Genomic DNA, 17,702 nt, shown 5'->3' on the forward strand with positions numbered 1-17,702 from the left:
ATGTAACATGTGAAGTGGTGAAAGACGAGATTATTTTCAGCTTTATAGGTTCGCTAGGCTCTGAGTAAAAGAGATTTTTCTGGGATGGCACAAAATCGCTCATGAAAAAATGTTATTTTGCTTTTCTATTTGGCATAATGGAGCTAGGCTAAGTAAGACGTTGGAGGCCATTTTTCTCACAATAGCAGAAACCGCTATTTGTAATCGTAGCGTAAAATGTAGTTGTCTCTAGTCAATGTTGTAAACTATTTTATAAATGACTGGCTACACGCACTGACAAAATGCATCTGTGAGTGTTTCTGGTCCTTCATCGTGTACAAAGTTATTGCTTCTACCAAAGTTGCGCCATCTTGGTAACCCACAAGAGATGAAAGATATTGCTGCCTTTGGAAACCTACTGCGTGGTGCTGATTTATATTTGGGAAATATCAATAAACTACTATTTGAAAAGATCACATACCTAAATTAGAAAAAAATAATTGCTTGAGAACCTGCTATAACATGTCAGTCAGGGTTAGCCAAGCTGTTTTATGTCTATTGCAAATGTAGCAGCTATAGGCCTTAAAGATCTGCATAATTAACCATTAAATTCTTGTTTGGTATCGTCGCAAACAAATTCTGGTTCTAAATGGAAGAAGTATCGGTAACGGTGCATCTTAGGTCGGTACAACGGGCATACAACGCATGCGCAACAGACATACAAGGCACTTGCAACGCACAAACATTGTAGATGCAACGCCGACACAAGTAATTAACAACGCATGCGTCACAACGTGACACTGTTAACACAATAATATTAATGTATAATAATAATAGTAATTATATTGTTATTCAAAATTCTATTTATATTCTGTTAATAAAACGGGTCTAAAACATTACACAAAGTATTCTATTTATTTTCTATTGACCGTTGTATGTGCGTTGTGATGATAGTGTATGTGGGTTGTATCCACAATGTTTGTGCGTCGTAAGTGCCTTGTATGTGTGTTGCGCATGCGTTGTATGTGCGTTGTACCGACCTAAGATGCACCGTTACTGAAGTATCCTAACTGAGCAGCGCAAAGATAGAAGGTAGTCAGCCATGTTTTTATACAGTAACCTGACAAACAATATAAGTGTTGTTTGTTCGCTTACCAAGGAACACGTTGACAGCATTGCTTCCTGTCACATTTCCTATCGAACTGTCTGCATATTTGTCCCCGATAGCTGCCACCTTGCTGGCAAATGTATCTACAAGAGATGTCTGCATATTTATGCCGTTTCATAGCACCTATTTTTTTTATAAACACTACCCAGAAGGGCATCTGACTTGTCAACATATGTACTAGGATTCATATCATTAAACAGTGGAACCTCTTCTTACAATAATTAACACGTTTCGGAAGCTGTTTCGTAAGGGCAAACTAATTTTACCTTAAAAATATCTTAATTCATATAAATTATAAATACCCGTAATTGTTATAACTTGTTACAAAAGCGTGTTAGAGTTATTTGACTGCATAATAAATAGAAAAAGTATGCATGGAAAGAAAAAAACAGAAATAATGAATAAAAACTGTGAATGATATGTTTAATTTTGTACCATGTGGTCTAGTTGAGGCTAAGCGAAGACCGCGGGGAGTGGGAGGACGGTAGACAGAAGTTGTCGTGGTGTTGTTGTCTTGATTTAGTTTTTCTCAGAATAAATGTTTTTAAGAACGTAATTAGAAAGAATTATTTACATTGAAATGAACTCAAAACTGTCATAGAGAACAAATAACTGCAATTGCTAGAAGCAAAAGTTGTCCTACTCTGCGTGCAATGAATGATAACTCCAAAGTATTGAAAGAATAACAAGAAAACACATGTCATTTGCTGACTTTCGCTAGCAAAGGAAACTGAGGGAGATGAGTTGTACGTCGCACCCACGTGAAGCAAACAGGCTGAGGGATGAAGCAAACAAACGGGCCAAGATACGAAACAAGTCGGCCAAGATATAAAACAAACAAAAAGGCCGAGATACAAACAAACGAGCCAAGATACAAAACGAATGGGGCTAAAACACAAATAGCTTTTCATATCTAAAAACATCTTTCGTAAGTCAAAGTAAAATTTCTACTAGAAGAGGTTTCATAACTTGAAGATTTTGTATCCAAGGTCTTTCTTAAGTAGAGGTTCCACTGTATATCATTTTCAAGATTTGTTAGTAGGCAAGTCTATATTTTCTACTAGCTACAACCCGTAACAATACATAAGCTGGAGATTGAAACCTAAGGCTATAGAATTCTGTCCATTTTAAACTAAGGATACAAACTTTCCTACCTGGAACACTGGTACCCAGAGCAACAAAAGTGATTGCGGTAACAGAGTCTTTGAGGCGGATTGTACACCCAAATGAGCTGGCCAAGTCATTTATTATAGCGGTGAGTGCAGCAATCCATCCTATGGACACCACAAAGCAGACCCAGCCGCCGCCATACTCTGCAAGAGGACGTGTTGTTAGAATCACATTGAACCTCTATGTCTATGTTGATGGGTAAGATGTTAGAGTCACATTGAAACTCTATCTCTATGTTGATGGGTAACATGTTAGAATCATATTGATACTCTGTCTATGTTGATAGGTAAGATGTTAGAATCACATCAAAACTCTGTCTATGCTGATAGGTAAGATGTTAAAATCACGTTGAAACTCTATGTCTACGTTGATGGTAAGAAACTGACTAACCTGTAGGTGGAACCGTTGCAAATAGAACCTTCCAGAGCAGAGATAGATAGTGCATGATGTAATCACCAGCGCCTGGAGTTTGTTGTGTTTCACTCTCTTCTTCACCGTCTTCCGCATCCCCTAAAGATAAAATAGCTACTTGGCCAAAGTTATTCTTTATGGCATAATTTTCTCAAACTTAGGAACAGAAGCATAGAGTTATTTCTATTGGTCTTTTTGATCGTTTTAAGCTGCAAGCTCACAAACACAAGACTTGTGACTTCATCCATTCGTAACATTTGTTTTACACCTATTAGGCCTGGAATGCAGTAAATGGCAAACTACGGTAGCCTCATCCGCAGTCGTGTAGGAAATAAATTGGACCGCCCCTAAATTATATGTTAAATTAATTCTTATTTTGTCCTGATTTCAAGTATATAAACCAAACAGCAGTAAAACTATGTTCTTTAATTACCCTTTTTAATGATCAGGATCAATCATTTCAAATATGGTCATACCACATACATGACTTGAGATAAGTCAACAAAAATGTTTGTGGTTTGATCATGTCTGTACAGATGTTATTTACAATCATTAAAAAATTAAATGTTTTGAATTTGGTCTATATAATCATTCAGAAACATAATCTAACAGCTGTTGAGTTCACATAATTTAAATCAGAATAAAATGAGGATTAATTTAATATATAATTTACGGCTATTGACTAAATTCACAATGTGTAACAATGTTGTAAATGAAAATTTTAGTTTTTCAGCAAAGAGCCCAGTTTATTTCTTTTACCAATATATGGCAAGTACACCTCATTTTAAGCAATCCCAATCCATGACACAAGCCAGCCACTATTTCCCTTCTTGCTGAGACAAAAACATCCAACTGTAACTTGTAGTAAAAAAAGAAATATTAGAATTGACAAAGCATTGAATATTGTATATGGTGGAGAATTGTATATTTATGTATAAAAAGGACAAGGAAGCGTGTGACCATGAAGGTTACGTGGTGGCTGGAAAAGAAACACGACATAACTTCGATAAAGTCATGCGAGGCTCAAGAAATCTGGCAGGTCAGCTTTTAAAGCAGAGAGACTTGGCTGACTATAGCTCAAATCATTTCACATACAGCAGTACCATGATTTGCATTGCAGAGGTGCAGGAACCACCATTGTTTACTTAACCAATGTTTCCATGCTTTAAATGGTTTTAGAGTTGTCCGCTACTGACGAATTCACACCCTACCTATCAACAATTCTGAGTTGCACTAAATATATTGTTCCAAGATTTGTGATGTATTACAATGAATGCTTTCATACAATTTTATTGAAGTGAAATGGCCTCAAATGCTTTCTGATTTTACAATTTTTTATGATTCGAAGTGGAAGTAACTCCAAACTTCTTCGAAGCATGGAAACATAGTGAATGTGGTTTGAGCTAATAGGTTGCATGCCACAAGATTAGTTTTCAAGGAAGGGAAGGCAACACCAAACTGGCCACAGATGCAACTTACTTCCCATTTCTCCATATGAAGATTCACAGGCTACAAAATATGGACCGATGCAACGTAACGGGATGTCACATGGTTGCTAGTCTCACCATTTCAGACGGGATGGCTGACAAATGCTCTACACAGTTGATATTACAAAACCAGGTTACAGAAAGTACAGTATATGATCCAGCTATACAGATCCAGCTATCCATTCATCTATTGGCACTAGCTAGACCGTAATAAGATTACCATTGTAGGAGCACCTAGCTAAATATCTGGTATTGAGAATGCAATGTAAAATAAGTTTTTTATATAATAGCTGGTGTAAAAAAGAAAAGTTATGCACTTCTTTGTTGTTCCTTCTATAGAGCAGATACATTACCGAATGCAAACCACACTCTGGTGTAAAAACTATAATTGAATTACAGTAAATTACGGTAGCAAAAACTACAGCACACCAAAGGTTATGGCAACTCCGCGTCATTCACACGATTCACTTGTAACTGAATAGCAGCAAACGCAAGGCAAGGATTTTGTGATCAGTTTCCTAGTACAGTAATCACTCCTACTTCATATCTACAACTGACATGGATTCACTTGCATAGGTATAGCAACACAGTCAATCTAGTGGCTAAAACATGAGTGTGGAGCGCAGTCTTCCGATATGAAAGTCGCTAGAAAGAAACTGGTTCGTATCAGTGGTAGTAATAAAATCTTTTGCTACAATATCTTGAGCCACTTTTCAACTACTAAATAGAATTTGATAAACTCTCCTACTTTATCTACAGAGATTTGCTAATAAGTGCTTTTTATCATTTTGCTTTCCTGACGCTGACTTTGCTTCTTTGATTCTCGTCCCAGTCAGGCTTTGCTATTCAGTCCTTGTTAATCTCTTACAGATTTCAGTGTTGTATACGATGCACCATATAAGTTTGTCACATGTACGAGGATATGTACCTGTACTTACATGTACATTTGCCGGTACATGCAAGCATATGTACATGTACTTACATGAACTTTCATATACAAGTACTTACATGTACATGTAAGCACATGTACATGTATATTGTACAAGTACATGTACAATACACATGCACTTACATGTACATGTAGTTACATATACATGTACTTGCTTGTACATGTACTTACATGTAGATGTACTTGCTTGAACACGTACATACATGTGCATGTACATGTAAGTACATGTAAGTACATGTACATGTAAGTACATGTACACGTAAGTACATGTACATGTAAGTACATGTACATGTAAGTACATGTACATGTATGTATGTGTACTTACATGTACATGTATGTACATGTATACGTAAGTACATGTACATGTACTTACATGTATAGTAACTGCGAAAGTTTAGAAAGCAGTTTAAGTTTTCTGAAGTGTTAAAATAGTATCTCACACCTCAAACACAATCTGTTTTCTATTTACCTTAAGTTCTCATTCCGCTGCTGGGCTAGAAATTTAGTTCTGCTAGATAGCTCACCTCTGAGTGTTCAATGCAACAATGGTTTGTGCTGCTCTGGGTTCATTTGACTACCGTAAATTCCAGCATACGAGTCAACCCGTCACATAAGTCGAGATTTCAGTTTGGTTCAAAAAAACCTGATTTTGATTTTTTTTTAATGATTTTATTTTGATTTTGATACTGTCATATAAGTTGACCCCTTTTTCTGGCTCAAATCGTTTGATCGCTAATAGTTCAGTCGTGATCAGAGGCGGGCAATGCGTAGCTGAGAAAATGGCATTAAAAAATTCCATCAGCAAAAGCGCCAATGTTTTTGTGCAGTTGGCAATAACTACAACGATTAACCAAAATCGAGAGATGACAGCTCTAGTGAAAACCAAAAGGCACGAAAAACAATTCTTCACCATCGTATTGGCCGTCCTCACCAATAGAACGAAGCTGCCATCTTTGATAATATGTATGTTTTTAACAGATAAGCCATACCGCAAGACGGATTTCTGTAAGAAATTCTGATTCATTAATAAGAAAAATGATGGATGGACGATATTCAAAGGATTCATGAAGTGCGGGCTTGTGAGTAGATACTGCGAAAGGAGCATTAAATCCGAAAAAAAATGTTATTCCAAAAGAGAATCTTAGTGATGAAAATTTGAATGATGAAGAAAGGAACTTGGTGTTTGATCCATCTCATGTTGAGTAGGATTAATAGTATTTTAATGTTTTATAAATAAATCTCTATATGTCATATCGTGTAATTTTGATTTGCGATGGTTTTTTAAGTTGAATTTTACTAGAATCTGTGTCAAACAAAGCGTGACCATCGGATAAGTCGAGAATGGATTTTCAAGCTTGAGATTTGGGGTCAAATTCTCAACCCATACGCCGGAATTTACAGTAATCAGTATGCAGCGTACATGTAATTCTGACAGGAATTCAACCAGATTTGGGTATGTCCTGTCTGAGAGCAACAGAGACAGTCAAATATTTGTTTAGGTTCACTGAAGTATATTACTGGGAAAGAAATCACCGACCTTCCTTAAGAACTCAGTCTATCTTATTTAGTTTCTAGACTTCATTGTCTCACCTGAAGTAACAGAGACAGCCTCTCGGAACTGCTCCAGCCATGAACTTGCTCCAAATGGAAGGGAAGTACCACCTCCTCTGTCTAGTAGCTTGTCAACAGTTTTCTACAACAAATTCATATTATAATAGTCAAACAGGAGCCACTGGTTAAGTCAAACCAGAGCCACTGGTTAAGTCAAACAGGAGCTACTGGTTAAGTCAAACAGGAGCCACTGGTTAAGTCAAACAGGAGCCACTGGTTAAGTCAAACAGGAGCCACTGGTTAAGTCAAGCAGGGGCCACTGGTTAAGTCAAGCAAGATTCATCTATTAAGTCAAACAAGAGCTATTAGTCAAGTCAAACAAAAGCCTTTGGTTAAGTCAGACAAGAGCCACTAGCTAAATCAACCAGAAAAAAATAGCTATGTTAATCAGGAAACAGTCCGTTTCATCATATCTACAATATCTTCAGCAGACGTTGCAATTGGTTTTATTTAGAAACATGGGAAGTGTCATGTGAACAGCTAGCCACCCTAGCTTGCTTTTTTTCTCCCTCCAGATAGGAGACTAAAACATCATGTAGCGTGTCTCAGTTTTTAGGGATTTTCCTGTTTGGTATGATATCAGACTGCTAAATGACTAGACACCTACTTGCTAGATGTGTTAGTCCTCAAATATTATACTGTCTCTACAATGACCTTACGCTACCAGCTTTTATCGAGTCAGTTTTCAACTGGTTCTTGTTGATGAAGCAAATTTTCTGCAATTATTGTTTTTGTAACAATACAGTTTAACAACACTCCTGTAACAATACTGTTTAACAACACTCTTGTAACAATACTGTTTAACAACACTCCTGTAACAACACTGTTTAACAACACTCTTGTAACAACACTGTTTAACAACACTCTTGTAACAATACTGTTTAACAACACTCTTGTAACAACCCTGTTTAACAACACTCTTGTAACAACACTGTTTAACAACACTCCTGTAACAACGCTGTTTAACAACACTCTTGTAACAACACTGTTTAACAACTCTCCTGTAACAACACTGTTTAACAACACTCTTGCAGCAACACTGTTTAACAACACTCCCGTAACAACACTGTTTAACAACACTCTTGTAACAACATTGTTTAACAACACTCCTGTAACAACACTGTTTAACAACACTCTTGTAACAACACTGTTTAACAACACTCCTGTAAAAACACTGTTTAACAACACTCTTGTAACTACCCTGTTTAACAACACTCTTGTAACAATACTGTTTAACAACACTCTTGTAACAATACTGTTTAACAACACTCCTGTAATAACATTGTTTAACAACACTCTTGTAACAACATTGTTTAACAACACTCTTGCAACAATACTGTTTAACAACACTCTTGTAACAACCCTGTTTAACAACACTCTTGTAACAATACTGTTTAACAACACTCTTGCAACAATACTGTTTAACAACACTCTTGTAACAACATTGTTTAACAACACTCTTGCAACAATACTGTTTAACTTTTCTAAACATTCATCAACTAAATCTTTCACAAGATTTGCTAAACTAGTAAGAAGATTGCAAAAACGAAGAAACGTGTGCTGCTGGTTTAAAAAAGCAATAAAAAAAATCTTTTTTAATTTTATTTCTAGCTGCTTCAACAATCTTCCATTTAATACATATTCTTTTAGCAGAGAAAGTTATTTTATACGCTATGTGTCAAAAGATTTATTTGATTTTATCGGCTAACTGTTGCCCTTTCTTATTCTGTTGTTTCATGATTTTTCAATGGCATAATCTGCAAAACATTTCTATTTGAAAGGAAATTATTGCCAATAGAGTAATATATAAAGTATACATGAGCGCTAGTAGACCTCTGTAAAGTCAATCACTATATGTAGCCCCTTATTGGCCTTAGGGTGTGACCTCATCATTCCGAGATGCTTCTCTGAACAGCAGCCTTCCCGTGTAAACATACATACTCTTTAGAAAAGCCACAGACATCCTTCGAAAGTATGCAAGTGGTTGATTAACACTAACCCGAAAATCCGTGCTTTCCGTAATTGTTATCTCTACCTTGCTGACTTCTCCAAGCCTGGGCTTACCCATCTCAGCCACTCTTTCCTCTTCTGTCATATCATTAGGATCCGCCATCATCTGTCCATCATCCACAGCAGATCCTGCATTATATTGCATTTACGTACAACCATTTTTTAAAAAAATTTTCAGTTTGAACAAATAATTTTTTCCTCAAGTCATCTATTCTATACACAATGGCATAATTCTTAAAACAAAATTAGTTATTGCAGTTATTAGAAATGATACAGGGTTCACCAGTTTCCCTTGCTCTTACACTGTACAGGTTGCTTAGTTAAAAATCCAACCTCATGAACACTTGATGTCGTACCTTGCACATAATCAATGATTTGTAAATATACCGTAAAACCTCTTTTTGAATGCCATGGCTATTTTTCAACCCTTTTCTATATTGGTGGTCAAATAGAAGTGGCGTTCGAATAAAGGCTGGCATTGTATTTTTTAAAAAGCTCGTCAGAATTTTGGGAAGCCTAAATTAACTCTCTACGGGTGAAGCGAATGTCGCCTACATTCTGCACTCCCCTTCGGGCAGAGCGACATTTACCCTTTCTAGATACTAGAAGTCTGCTAACTTGCCTTCAACTTGTCATAGATCTCTAGATAAATATGCATTGGGAAACCAACAAATATCTCTACAAGTTGATATCTATTGCTTGCAACTAACCTGGGATGATATTGTAGCCTGTGGTCCTGTGTCCCTGTGCCATGCTATGCAAGTTGCTTTAAATTTTTTATTTCATTTTAAATTTGAAAGCACATTTTTTATTTTATAAATAAATTTAACAATGTTTCATAAAAGCTCATTGCACTCATTGATATTTTTGCTACGGTTTAAGCCAAAACATGCTTTTTACGTGCAGTAGAAGAAGAGTTATGAGCATCGATCTATCGTAAGCCAAGTTAAGATAACCCCAAGGATGCTATCGAATAATATACGATAAATCTATAAATTTATAAACAATAAAATAATCTATCAAATGCTACAAATACATATTCAAGAACAAGTGACATAAACAAACCATGCTTATAATACGTTCAGAAACACAAATTAACATTTTTGAAATAAAGTACATGTATGTGCATTGTTTGCTTGGCCAGCTGCGTTGTGATTGTTGCTTTCGTTTAAAACCATTTCATCCTTTTGGTTGTTCAATACCTGCTACAATGTCTTACAATCTCAATTTTTATCCTGCACTGCTGAATTAGCCAATATTTATTCCAAACAATTTTTTGTGGCGGAGCAAAACTTTTACGCATTGCATTTTACACAAATAATCACAAATGTTCAGCCCCATGAGCACCAAGCACATCTTTTAGCCTAAAACTAGTCACTCATATACCATTGTAAATTTAAACCGTCTTTTACATACGCCGAAGTATCAAGACCGCGTTAAACGAGAAACTGCTATTAGCCTGAGACAGTTGTTAATTATTTCTATAGTGTTGCTTTCCAAGTTTTAACGAAAAAACTGAAAAGCTTTGGAGTTGAAAAATGAACTTTGATGCAAACAGAAACAACAAAAGAATAAATAGTTATTGATGTAACAGAGTCAATACTAGTACAATTTTGTGGACACTTTTTTACTGATCACTTGCTATTATGGGTTCATAAGGATCAAAGAATGTCAAAGGACCGTCAAATAGAAGTGGCGTTCAATTGAAGGGTGGTGGTGTATTTTTCAACCGTTTAAATAAAGGTGGCATTCAAATAGAGGTTTTACAGTACTTCTAATTAAAGCTAGTCATTGTTGAAGCAGGTGAAACCTGTTGTACTTGCATGTTTCCTCACCTTCGAGATTGTAAGTTTGCCAGTTTATTAGATTTTTGAAAGACTGAAGAGCTGCACTTGTAAACTCAAATATTTAACAGCCTGCTGCGCGTTCCTAAATCTAAGCAAACTTTTATGGAACCTAAAAGACATTCTGGCTAACAACAACTTTAATGGTGTTTTAAATATTTAACCAAAAAGCTCTACAGCTGTTGCCAGTTATGTTGTCTACCACGAGCAGACAACACCTTTTTTATTGTAAAGCTTATACAATTTGCAAAAATGAAATAAATGAAACATATTACATGTAAATGTATTATAACATAGATGTATTATAATGTATTACAATTAAATATTTATTTCAGACTAAATCCTGTTGTTAAACCAGATTCACAAAAATGTTAATTTGATAAATATTTTAACCATCGTGACTAATTTTTGAGCACTTAATATGGTTTTAACTTCCTGTTAACCAAGGTTAGTCATTAATTAACTATTAGGTTAAACAGTGTTATTCCAAATGAATTTTTAATGAAGTAGCTGTATCTGCTATTCATGCTGTACAATGTGATTACACTTTAAAAACAATAAAATAGATGATAGCAAGTAGCTGTGTTACCGACCACCCACTGTGAAAAAAGCAAGTGTTAACAATTTATGCCTACCATGCGGAGTTTGTACGAGAAATGGCTGCTGTAGGTGAAGGCTGAATGAGACCTTCTTTTGATAGGTCTCCGTGTCAGCGATTTGAACAGGTATGCACTTTCTAAAAGTAAGTTTGGTAATAAATATCTACATGGTAAGTAGAAGTGAATACATTGCGGAGTTGAAAAGATAACTTGTGAGTCAAAAGGAAGCAGCCGAGGTGATTTCATTGATTGAGAGTAATGTTATACAGTATACAGTACTTTTTAAAAATTGTACACTGATTTTGGTGAATATTTACTTCTGAGTATTGGAACTGCATAATGTGGATGGATGTTATAATAATAGTAAAAATAATAATAATAATAGATGGATGTTATAATTTACCCAGAGTAGTCAATTTGTTTACAAGATTAATTAAAATATTGATCATGCTAAACAAATTTAATGTAAATATCTCTTATTTTCAATATTATTAATAATTCTGACATAATTGTGGAAAAAGTTTAAACATGATTACATTTTTACTAGTTTAGTGTTAACTTGTCAATGTTTTGTACTGACCAGCTATGGCCCAGTGATGGATCTATATCCAGTGAAAGATCTTTTCTGTTTTCTTTGTTTCATGTTTGATTATGAGATTGTATTTTTTAAATGTTTTGAAATTATTTGATCTTTTAAACTTTTAGGCCTTGTTTTTGAGGTCTCTCATCTTTATGTATGTTTTATTAATTTTCATACAATTTGTTAAAGTCATCCCAGAGGAAAATCAAGTTATGAAACTACACATGAAAAGACAGAGTTAAAGGTGTAAAGTTGGCAGCTTGTTTCGTTGCGGATCATTGAATATTTCTGATCAGTGTATTAATGATATTTGACTAGCTCCAATAAAAACTTTATCTAATATACTAGTAGTACAATGATAACGACTCTATATAATAATATATATACTGATGAAGAAGAAGGTTGCAGTTCACTAAAAACAGAGTGTTCAATATTAAAATAGAGCATTTATATAAAATGTATTAAGAACTGTAGCCTTAACAACTATTTAATTATAAAGTTTCATGGTTATTACCATTCATCAGGTAAAACTTAAATGATCCAGAGCTCATGTGACTGTATGCGACAACATATCAAGTAGCCTAAAGATTAAAGCCAACATAATATAATATATATAAATAAATAAATATATAACATAATATAGTTTTTATAACACTATATTATATATAGTTTTTGTTATCACATTACAGTCCACCTTGTTACTCGCCCCAAAAACTCTGCTAATTCCTGCCCCACTTCATGTATGAACATATCACAAATATTTTACGGCTGTTCAGTCTGTTAACCATTATAAAAGTATGTGTGATGTCTTTGTGAGGTCCAGTATGTCTTTCATTACTTTTTATAGAAATTCTACTTCTTCAATCAACTTGATTAAGTTGAACTAATAATTAAATTATTCCCAATATATTTGTACCGTTAGCCGCCGTGCTTGTGAGGTCTTCAAAAGTCAGAAAAAGTAAGAATGCAGAGTTCATGAGTTAGCTCGGTAGTGAATGGAAGTGTTTAACGCCGTAGCAGCAACACATGTGACATGCTATATCTAACACAGCAGTAACTATGCATGGGTTTCGCTTTCTTAGTTAATGAATCAACTAATTTATAACAAGGATTTAATCTGAAGCCACTATTTACAACCATATAGACTGGCCTTTTGACAAGGTAAAAAATACCAAAACAACATTTTTAAATGAATCCAAACTTTGATGTTCTGGTTGAATAAGGTCAATAACTAAGTTCAATGCATATAAATTCATGTCAAGTTTACCTGTAACCATAAGAAGCTCACTGACAGATTTAGCTTTTGTACCCTATTTACCTTATAAACATGTTCAATACATCATAGATAAACTAGTTCCGGTAACTTGGAAGGCACATCAAATAAAAAATAGATTCCTTATGGCATATGTTGTATTATGGGATTTGTGTGACTCAGGCTATATTAGCATCTGAGGTCAAAACAGTTGCGGGTGGTTGCGGCAATTATAGTAAGCGCATAAAGCCAATGTATTAGGTAGTATTGGAAAGTGTTGGGCAGTATTGGACAGTGTATATAAATAAATGTAAAAAAATGGAGCCGTTCTATGCTACAACCGATGTGAGTGGACATACATATATACAACAGCATGATTATCAACAAAAATTCTATGAAAAATCTAACATAATGTAATACTAGAAACAGAACTATGAAAATAAAGTAGTTCACGTAATAATTTAACATACATGTACATTAGCTTAGGTTCATGACCTACTTGTACTTGCAAATGTAAGTATTTACTCATACTCGGAGTGTCCTTCCCTACGGATGAGAAAGCTTCAAGTTATAAGCCTAATTTATTAGTAGCTTTTGTACGTGTAAAATATATTATTTATATTATATTATTATATATAATATATTATTACTAGCATGTTACAGCAATTTTTTTATTTTTCAACTTCTCTAGTGCTTATAAATAAATAAAATATATTCGAACAGATGATTTTCTCGCTGGTTTGACTTACTCGTGCTCATCATTTTCAAAGACAAGAACTCCACTGGTAGCGTTGTAGTCTTGGCCAGCTTTTGCTGTACCATCCTTCGTCTCGTACTCTACCCTGACCACTCCTCTACAGCCAGAGGACCGTTGCACCATCACATGATACTCTCCCACTGATTCAGGAGTATTTAATTCTTCCTCTAAGACAAGTCAAGCAAAATGTTTGACTAAATCACCGTAAATATTAAACTCTTACAGACAGTTTAGTTGATATAATAATCTATATATTGTTAAAAGAGTTAACCAATAAAACACAAGAGCAATACAATTAATAGAACTATTCAATATAATATTTTCTTATTAGAAATCTTTTGAAAATATTACTTTTAAGTGTTTTCAGTGATGGTTTTAAATAACATGTTAATGCGCTTCCAGAATATCTTAATAGCGTAAGCTTTACGATAGCCCAAGAAAAGCTCTTAAATAGCCCAAATAGGATGACCACACTTAACCAAGACACACGTGTTTACATTGTGTGCATTTTAAAAGGTTGCTTTAGAGCGCTTGATAGGTTTAGATGAGTGTCATCAAGTATATTGCTAAAAATAACTCGTTTCATAAAAAAGTAGATTCTAGATCTTTTGTGCATTTTATAAACTAAAAAGAAACAACAGCATAAAAAAATTAAAACTTGAAGTGTGGTGGCAGTTTTAAAAAATCAACTAACCGTAACTTTATTTTAAAGATAAACCTGCGCAAAACTTTCAGTAAATTTTATCAGAAAGTATCAGTATATTTTTATCATTTGTGAGTGTTTTTGACATTAGAGGTGATCTGATTGCCAGGATGTTTCAAGATTAAATGTGGTAAAACTTGCTCGTGGTTAACATGTTCAGATCAAACAAACTGGCGACTATGATGTCTATAGTTGCAAAGAGACCAACAGAATAGAGACACGTAATGCTGCAACACGAATGCATTAGCTGATATCAACTATCGCAATGGTAACAGCTAGTGACCTCATTTCGCACGCAATTTTCTTCTGAGAGTTTCATTTGCGATCAGCTTTTAATCTCAAAACATCCTGACAATCAGATCACCTCAAGCATCTAATACAATCGCAAATGATAGAAAATACGGATACTTTATGATAAAATCTACTAAATTTTGTATAAGTTCATAGTTACCAACTTATTCCGTGAGTGCATAAAGGGAACATTTAACAACTGGAAGAGTTAGACGAGTGATTCGATACAGTAGTTACAAATAAAACATGATAACAACTACTCATATAAAGGTGCTGACAAAGATAACAGTAATAATAAGCATAATGGTAAGGATCGTGATAAATATGGCAGTAGATGGTGAAATAACAAAAAAAACATGTATAAATAAAAAGGTAATAATAAAAACAATGATGGATAATGAACAGTAGAGTAAATATGAGAGGAACCTAACAAATTGTTTATGATTCACAATTTCCTGTATTTGTGTTTTTTTTAATAAGTTTTTGGCTGTGGACTTTTATTAGTTATTTGCCGTTGTGATTGATTATCACTCTTTATTTAAACGTTATTCAACTGTATAAAAGGTAAAACTCATTAAATAAACTTACAATAAATACTTAAATCAACTGTTGCAAAAATATCTGCTTTCAGTTCCATAATAATCTTTATATATAAATCTCAAAGTTTGTATAGTTTGGTTTGTCCAGCTATAGCTATCAAAATATTGGAATGAAAAATCAATATCACAGAAGATTCGATCTTGGAAGCTCCTGTTCACCAAGCAAGTACCTTACCAATTAAGCTACGTGAAATTAAGAATGCAAGATTAGTAAATCTCGCGTGATTTACCAATCAAAACTATGCAAGATCGATATGGGCAATCTATGTGGCTATGCGTGTAAAAATACGCTACCGCTCTCCATTACGCCGCAACATAATTTATGCTTGCTCTCACGGCTCTTATTAGTAAGTTTACTCAAATTTGCTATTGGCAATGTGTCAGGCTGATGGCAAGTGGCAGGCAACTACGCTAGCCCTCACACTGATTTTTATACCCGTGCAAAGCCGGGCATTCCGCTAGTATATAATGTACATATAATTTTATCATCACGGAGTAAAATGGTTATATTTACAGGTGTAATTAATTAATCTAATAATGCTAGTATAAGAATAATAATCACTGACATCAGTACCGAACTGTTCTTTGAAATAACTCAGAAAACAGCGCTACTAAAAACTGTCCAGATTTTAAGGAAGACTCTTCATTAGAAATTATCATAAAAGTGATAACCCCTTGAGCTAAGGCCTGGACTCACTAACAACCACTTGGTTATGAAGACAGTTTCTATAATAATAATATGCATTTAGATATATGCATAACAATATGCATGTCACATAAAATAGATTAACATATAGACAAAAGAGGAAAAGAGATGACACCAAGAATATATATAATCGCAGCCTGGAACAGGTAAAGTAAGTACATGTAATAGTAAGTAGGTAAAGTAAGTACATGTAATAGTAATTTTATAAAGCCTGTGCTAAAATTTAGCAAGTTTAATTGAAGTGCCATGGTCTGCAAGCTACAGGCTCACAAACTTAACCTCAGGTTATCTGAGTCAGGTTTGGCTGACCTACTTCGTACCCTCAAAGTGAAAGATTCCTGCATGATCATCATCTAAAATCATAACAGTAGCTACTGCTGGGGTTCCTAGCATCACCTCTGTGCCAGCTCCTCCATCATACTTCATTCCTGCAAGAATATGGGTAAAGAATTGAAACCTCGTATATAGACGTATATGTATATACATACATATAAATATGCACACATATATATGAACATGTATTGTAAAACCTCTATGTGAGCGCCATGACACGGTATTTTTCAACACTTCCCTTTTAGTGGCGCTTATTAGAGGTGACATTAAAATAGAGGGTGGCGCTGTGTTGTTTACGTAGCTAGTCAGAATTTTGGAGAGATAAATTAAACCTTTTTATGATTGGAGTGATGTTAATATCGCCTATATTTTGCACTATCCTTTGGGCGAAGCGGCAATAATGCTGTCGGCCTCAACATTTTTGCGAAACCGTGTTTCATAAGCGTCGCAGTATCGAACCGAGGTGAACCAAAAAATACTTTGAGTGAAAAATTACACGAATGCAGCTATTAACTATTTCAATGGCGTAACTTTTCAAGTTTTAAAGAAAAAGCCTTAACGCTTTGAAGTTCTTCATTAGACAAAGGAGTTAGACAAAGGACTTCGATACTCTTATTACGACGTACGGTGTTCCTGAAGAGTATTCTCATCCTTTATCAAAATGCTTCAACTTTTTAGATCAGAGTGTAAACCACACTATAGACAAATCTGAAAACCACGAATCGGATTTAGACCTTAGTGACTTTGAATCAGAGTATAGTTCTGATGATTGTGACGATCGACCTTCTCAGGTACGCTGTCACTAAAACCATGGCAGCCCTGCAGCAACAACGAAAGCATTAATTGTTATTGATGTAACTGAGTCATTATAAGTACCATTTTTTGGACGCTTTTTTACTGATCACTTTCTATTAAGGGTTTCTATTTTGGGTTTATATCTGTGTCTTTGTGTATGCACGCACGCACACACGCACACACACACAAAGACACAGAGACACGTGGACATTTGCGTGTGACGCACAACATACAGACAAAGGCATGCACACACACATGCACATAAACACACATGTGCACACACACACATGCATACAAAAGTGTGTACATACACACGCGGACACCCAGACACGCACGCATACCCACACATTCGTGTGCACACATGCACGCACACCTACACACGCATATGCACATGCATGCACATGCAGGTACACATGAACATACATTTTACATAGCCATGATTATTCTATTTATAGTAA

General features: G+C 34.9%; 1 protein-coding gene across 1 annotated transcript in view; it reads right to left on the bottom strand.

The window, feature by feature from the left end:
* LOC137401162 (sodium/calcium exchanger 3-like) overlaps window positions 1-17,702 on the bottom strand; it is a 69,075-nt gene that overhangs the window by 3,620 nt on the left and 47,753 nt on the right. Inside the window, exons 10-18 of the mRNA XM_068087544.1 lie at window positions 16,437-16,512; window positions 13,810-13,984; window positions 11,265-11,365; window positions 8,775-8,914; window positions 6,755-6,857; window positions 4,208-4,237; window positions 2,708-2,827; window positions 2,302-2,460; window positions 1,135-1,230 (exon numbers count right to left, since the gene is read on the bottom strand). Of these exons, the coding sequence (XP_067943645.1) occupies window positions 1,135-1,230; window positions 2,302-2,460; window positions 2,708-2,827; window positions 4,208-4,237; window positions 6,755-6,857; window positions 8,775-8,914; window positions 11,265-11,365; window positions 13,810-13,984; window positions 16,437-16,512 (1,000 nt within the window). The remainder of the gene's footprint in view (window positions 1-1,134; window positions 1,231-2,301; window positions 2,461-2,707; window positions 2,828-4,207; window positions 4,238-6,754; window positions 6,858-8,774; window positions 8,915-11,264; window positions 11,366-13,809; window positions 13,985-16,436; window positions 16,513-17,702) is intronic.

This window comes from Watersipora subatra, chromosome 7 (assembly GCF_963576615.1).
Source record: "Watersipora subatra chromosome 7, tzWatSuba1.1, whole genome shotgun sequence".
NCBI lineage: Eukaryota > Metazoa > Bryozoa > Gymnolaemata > Cheilostomatida > Watersiporidae > Watersipora > Watersipora subatra.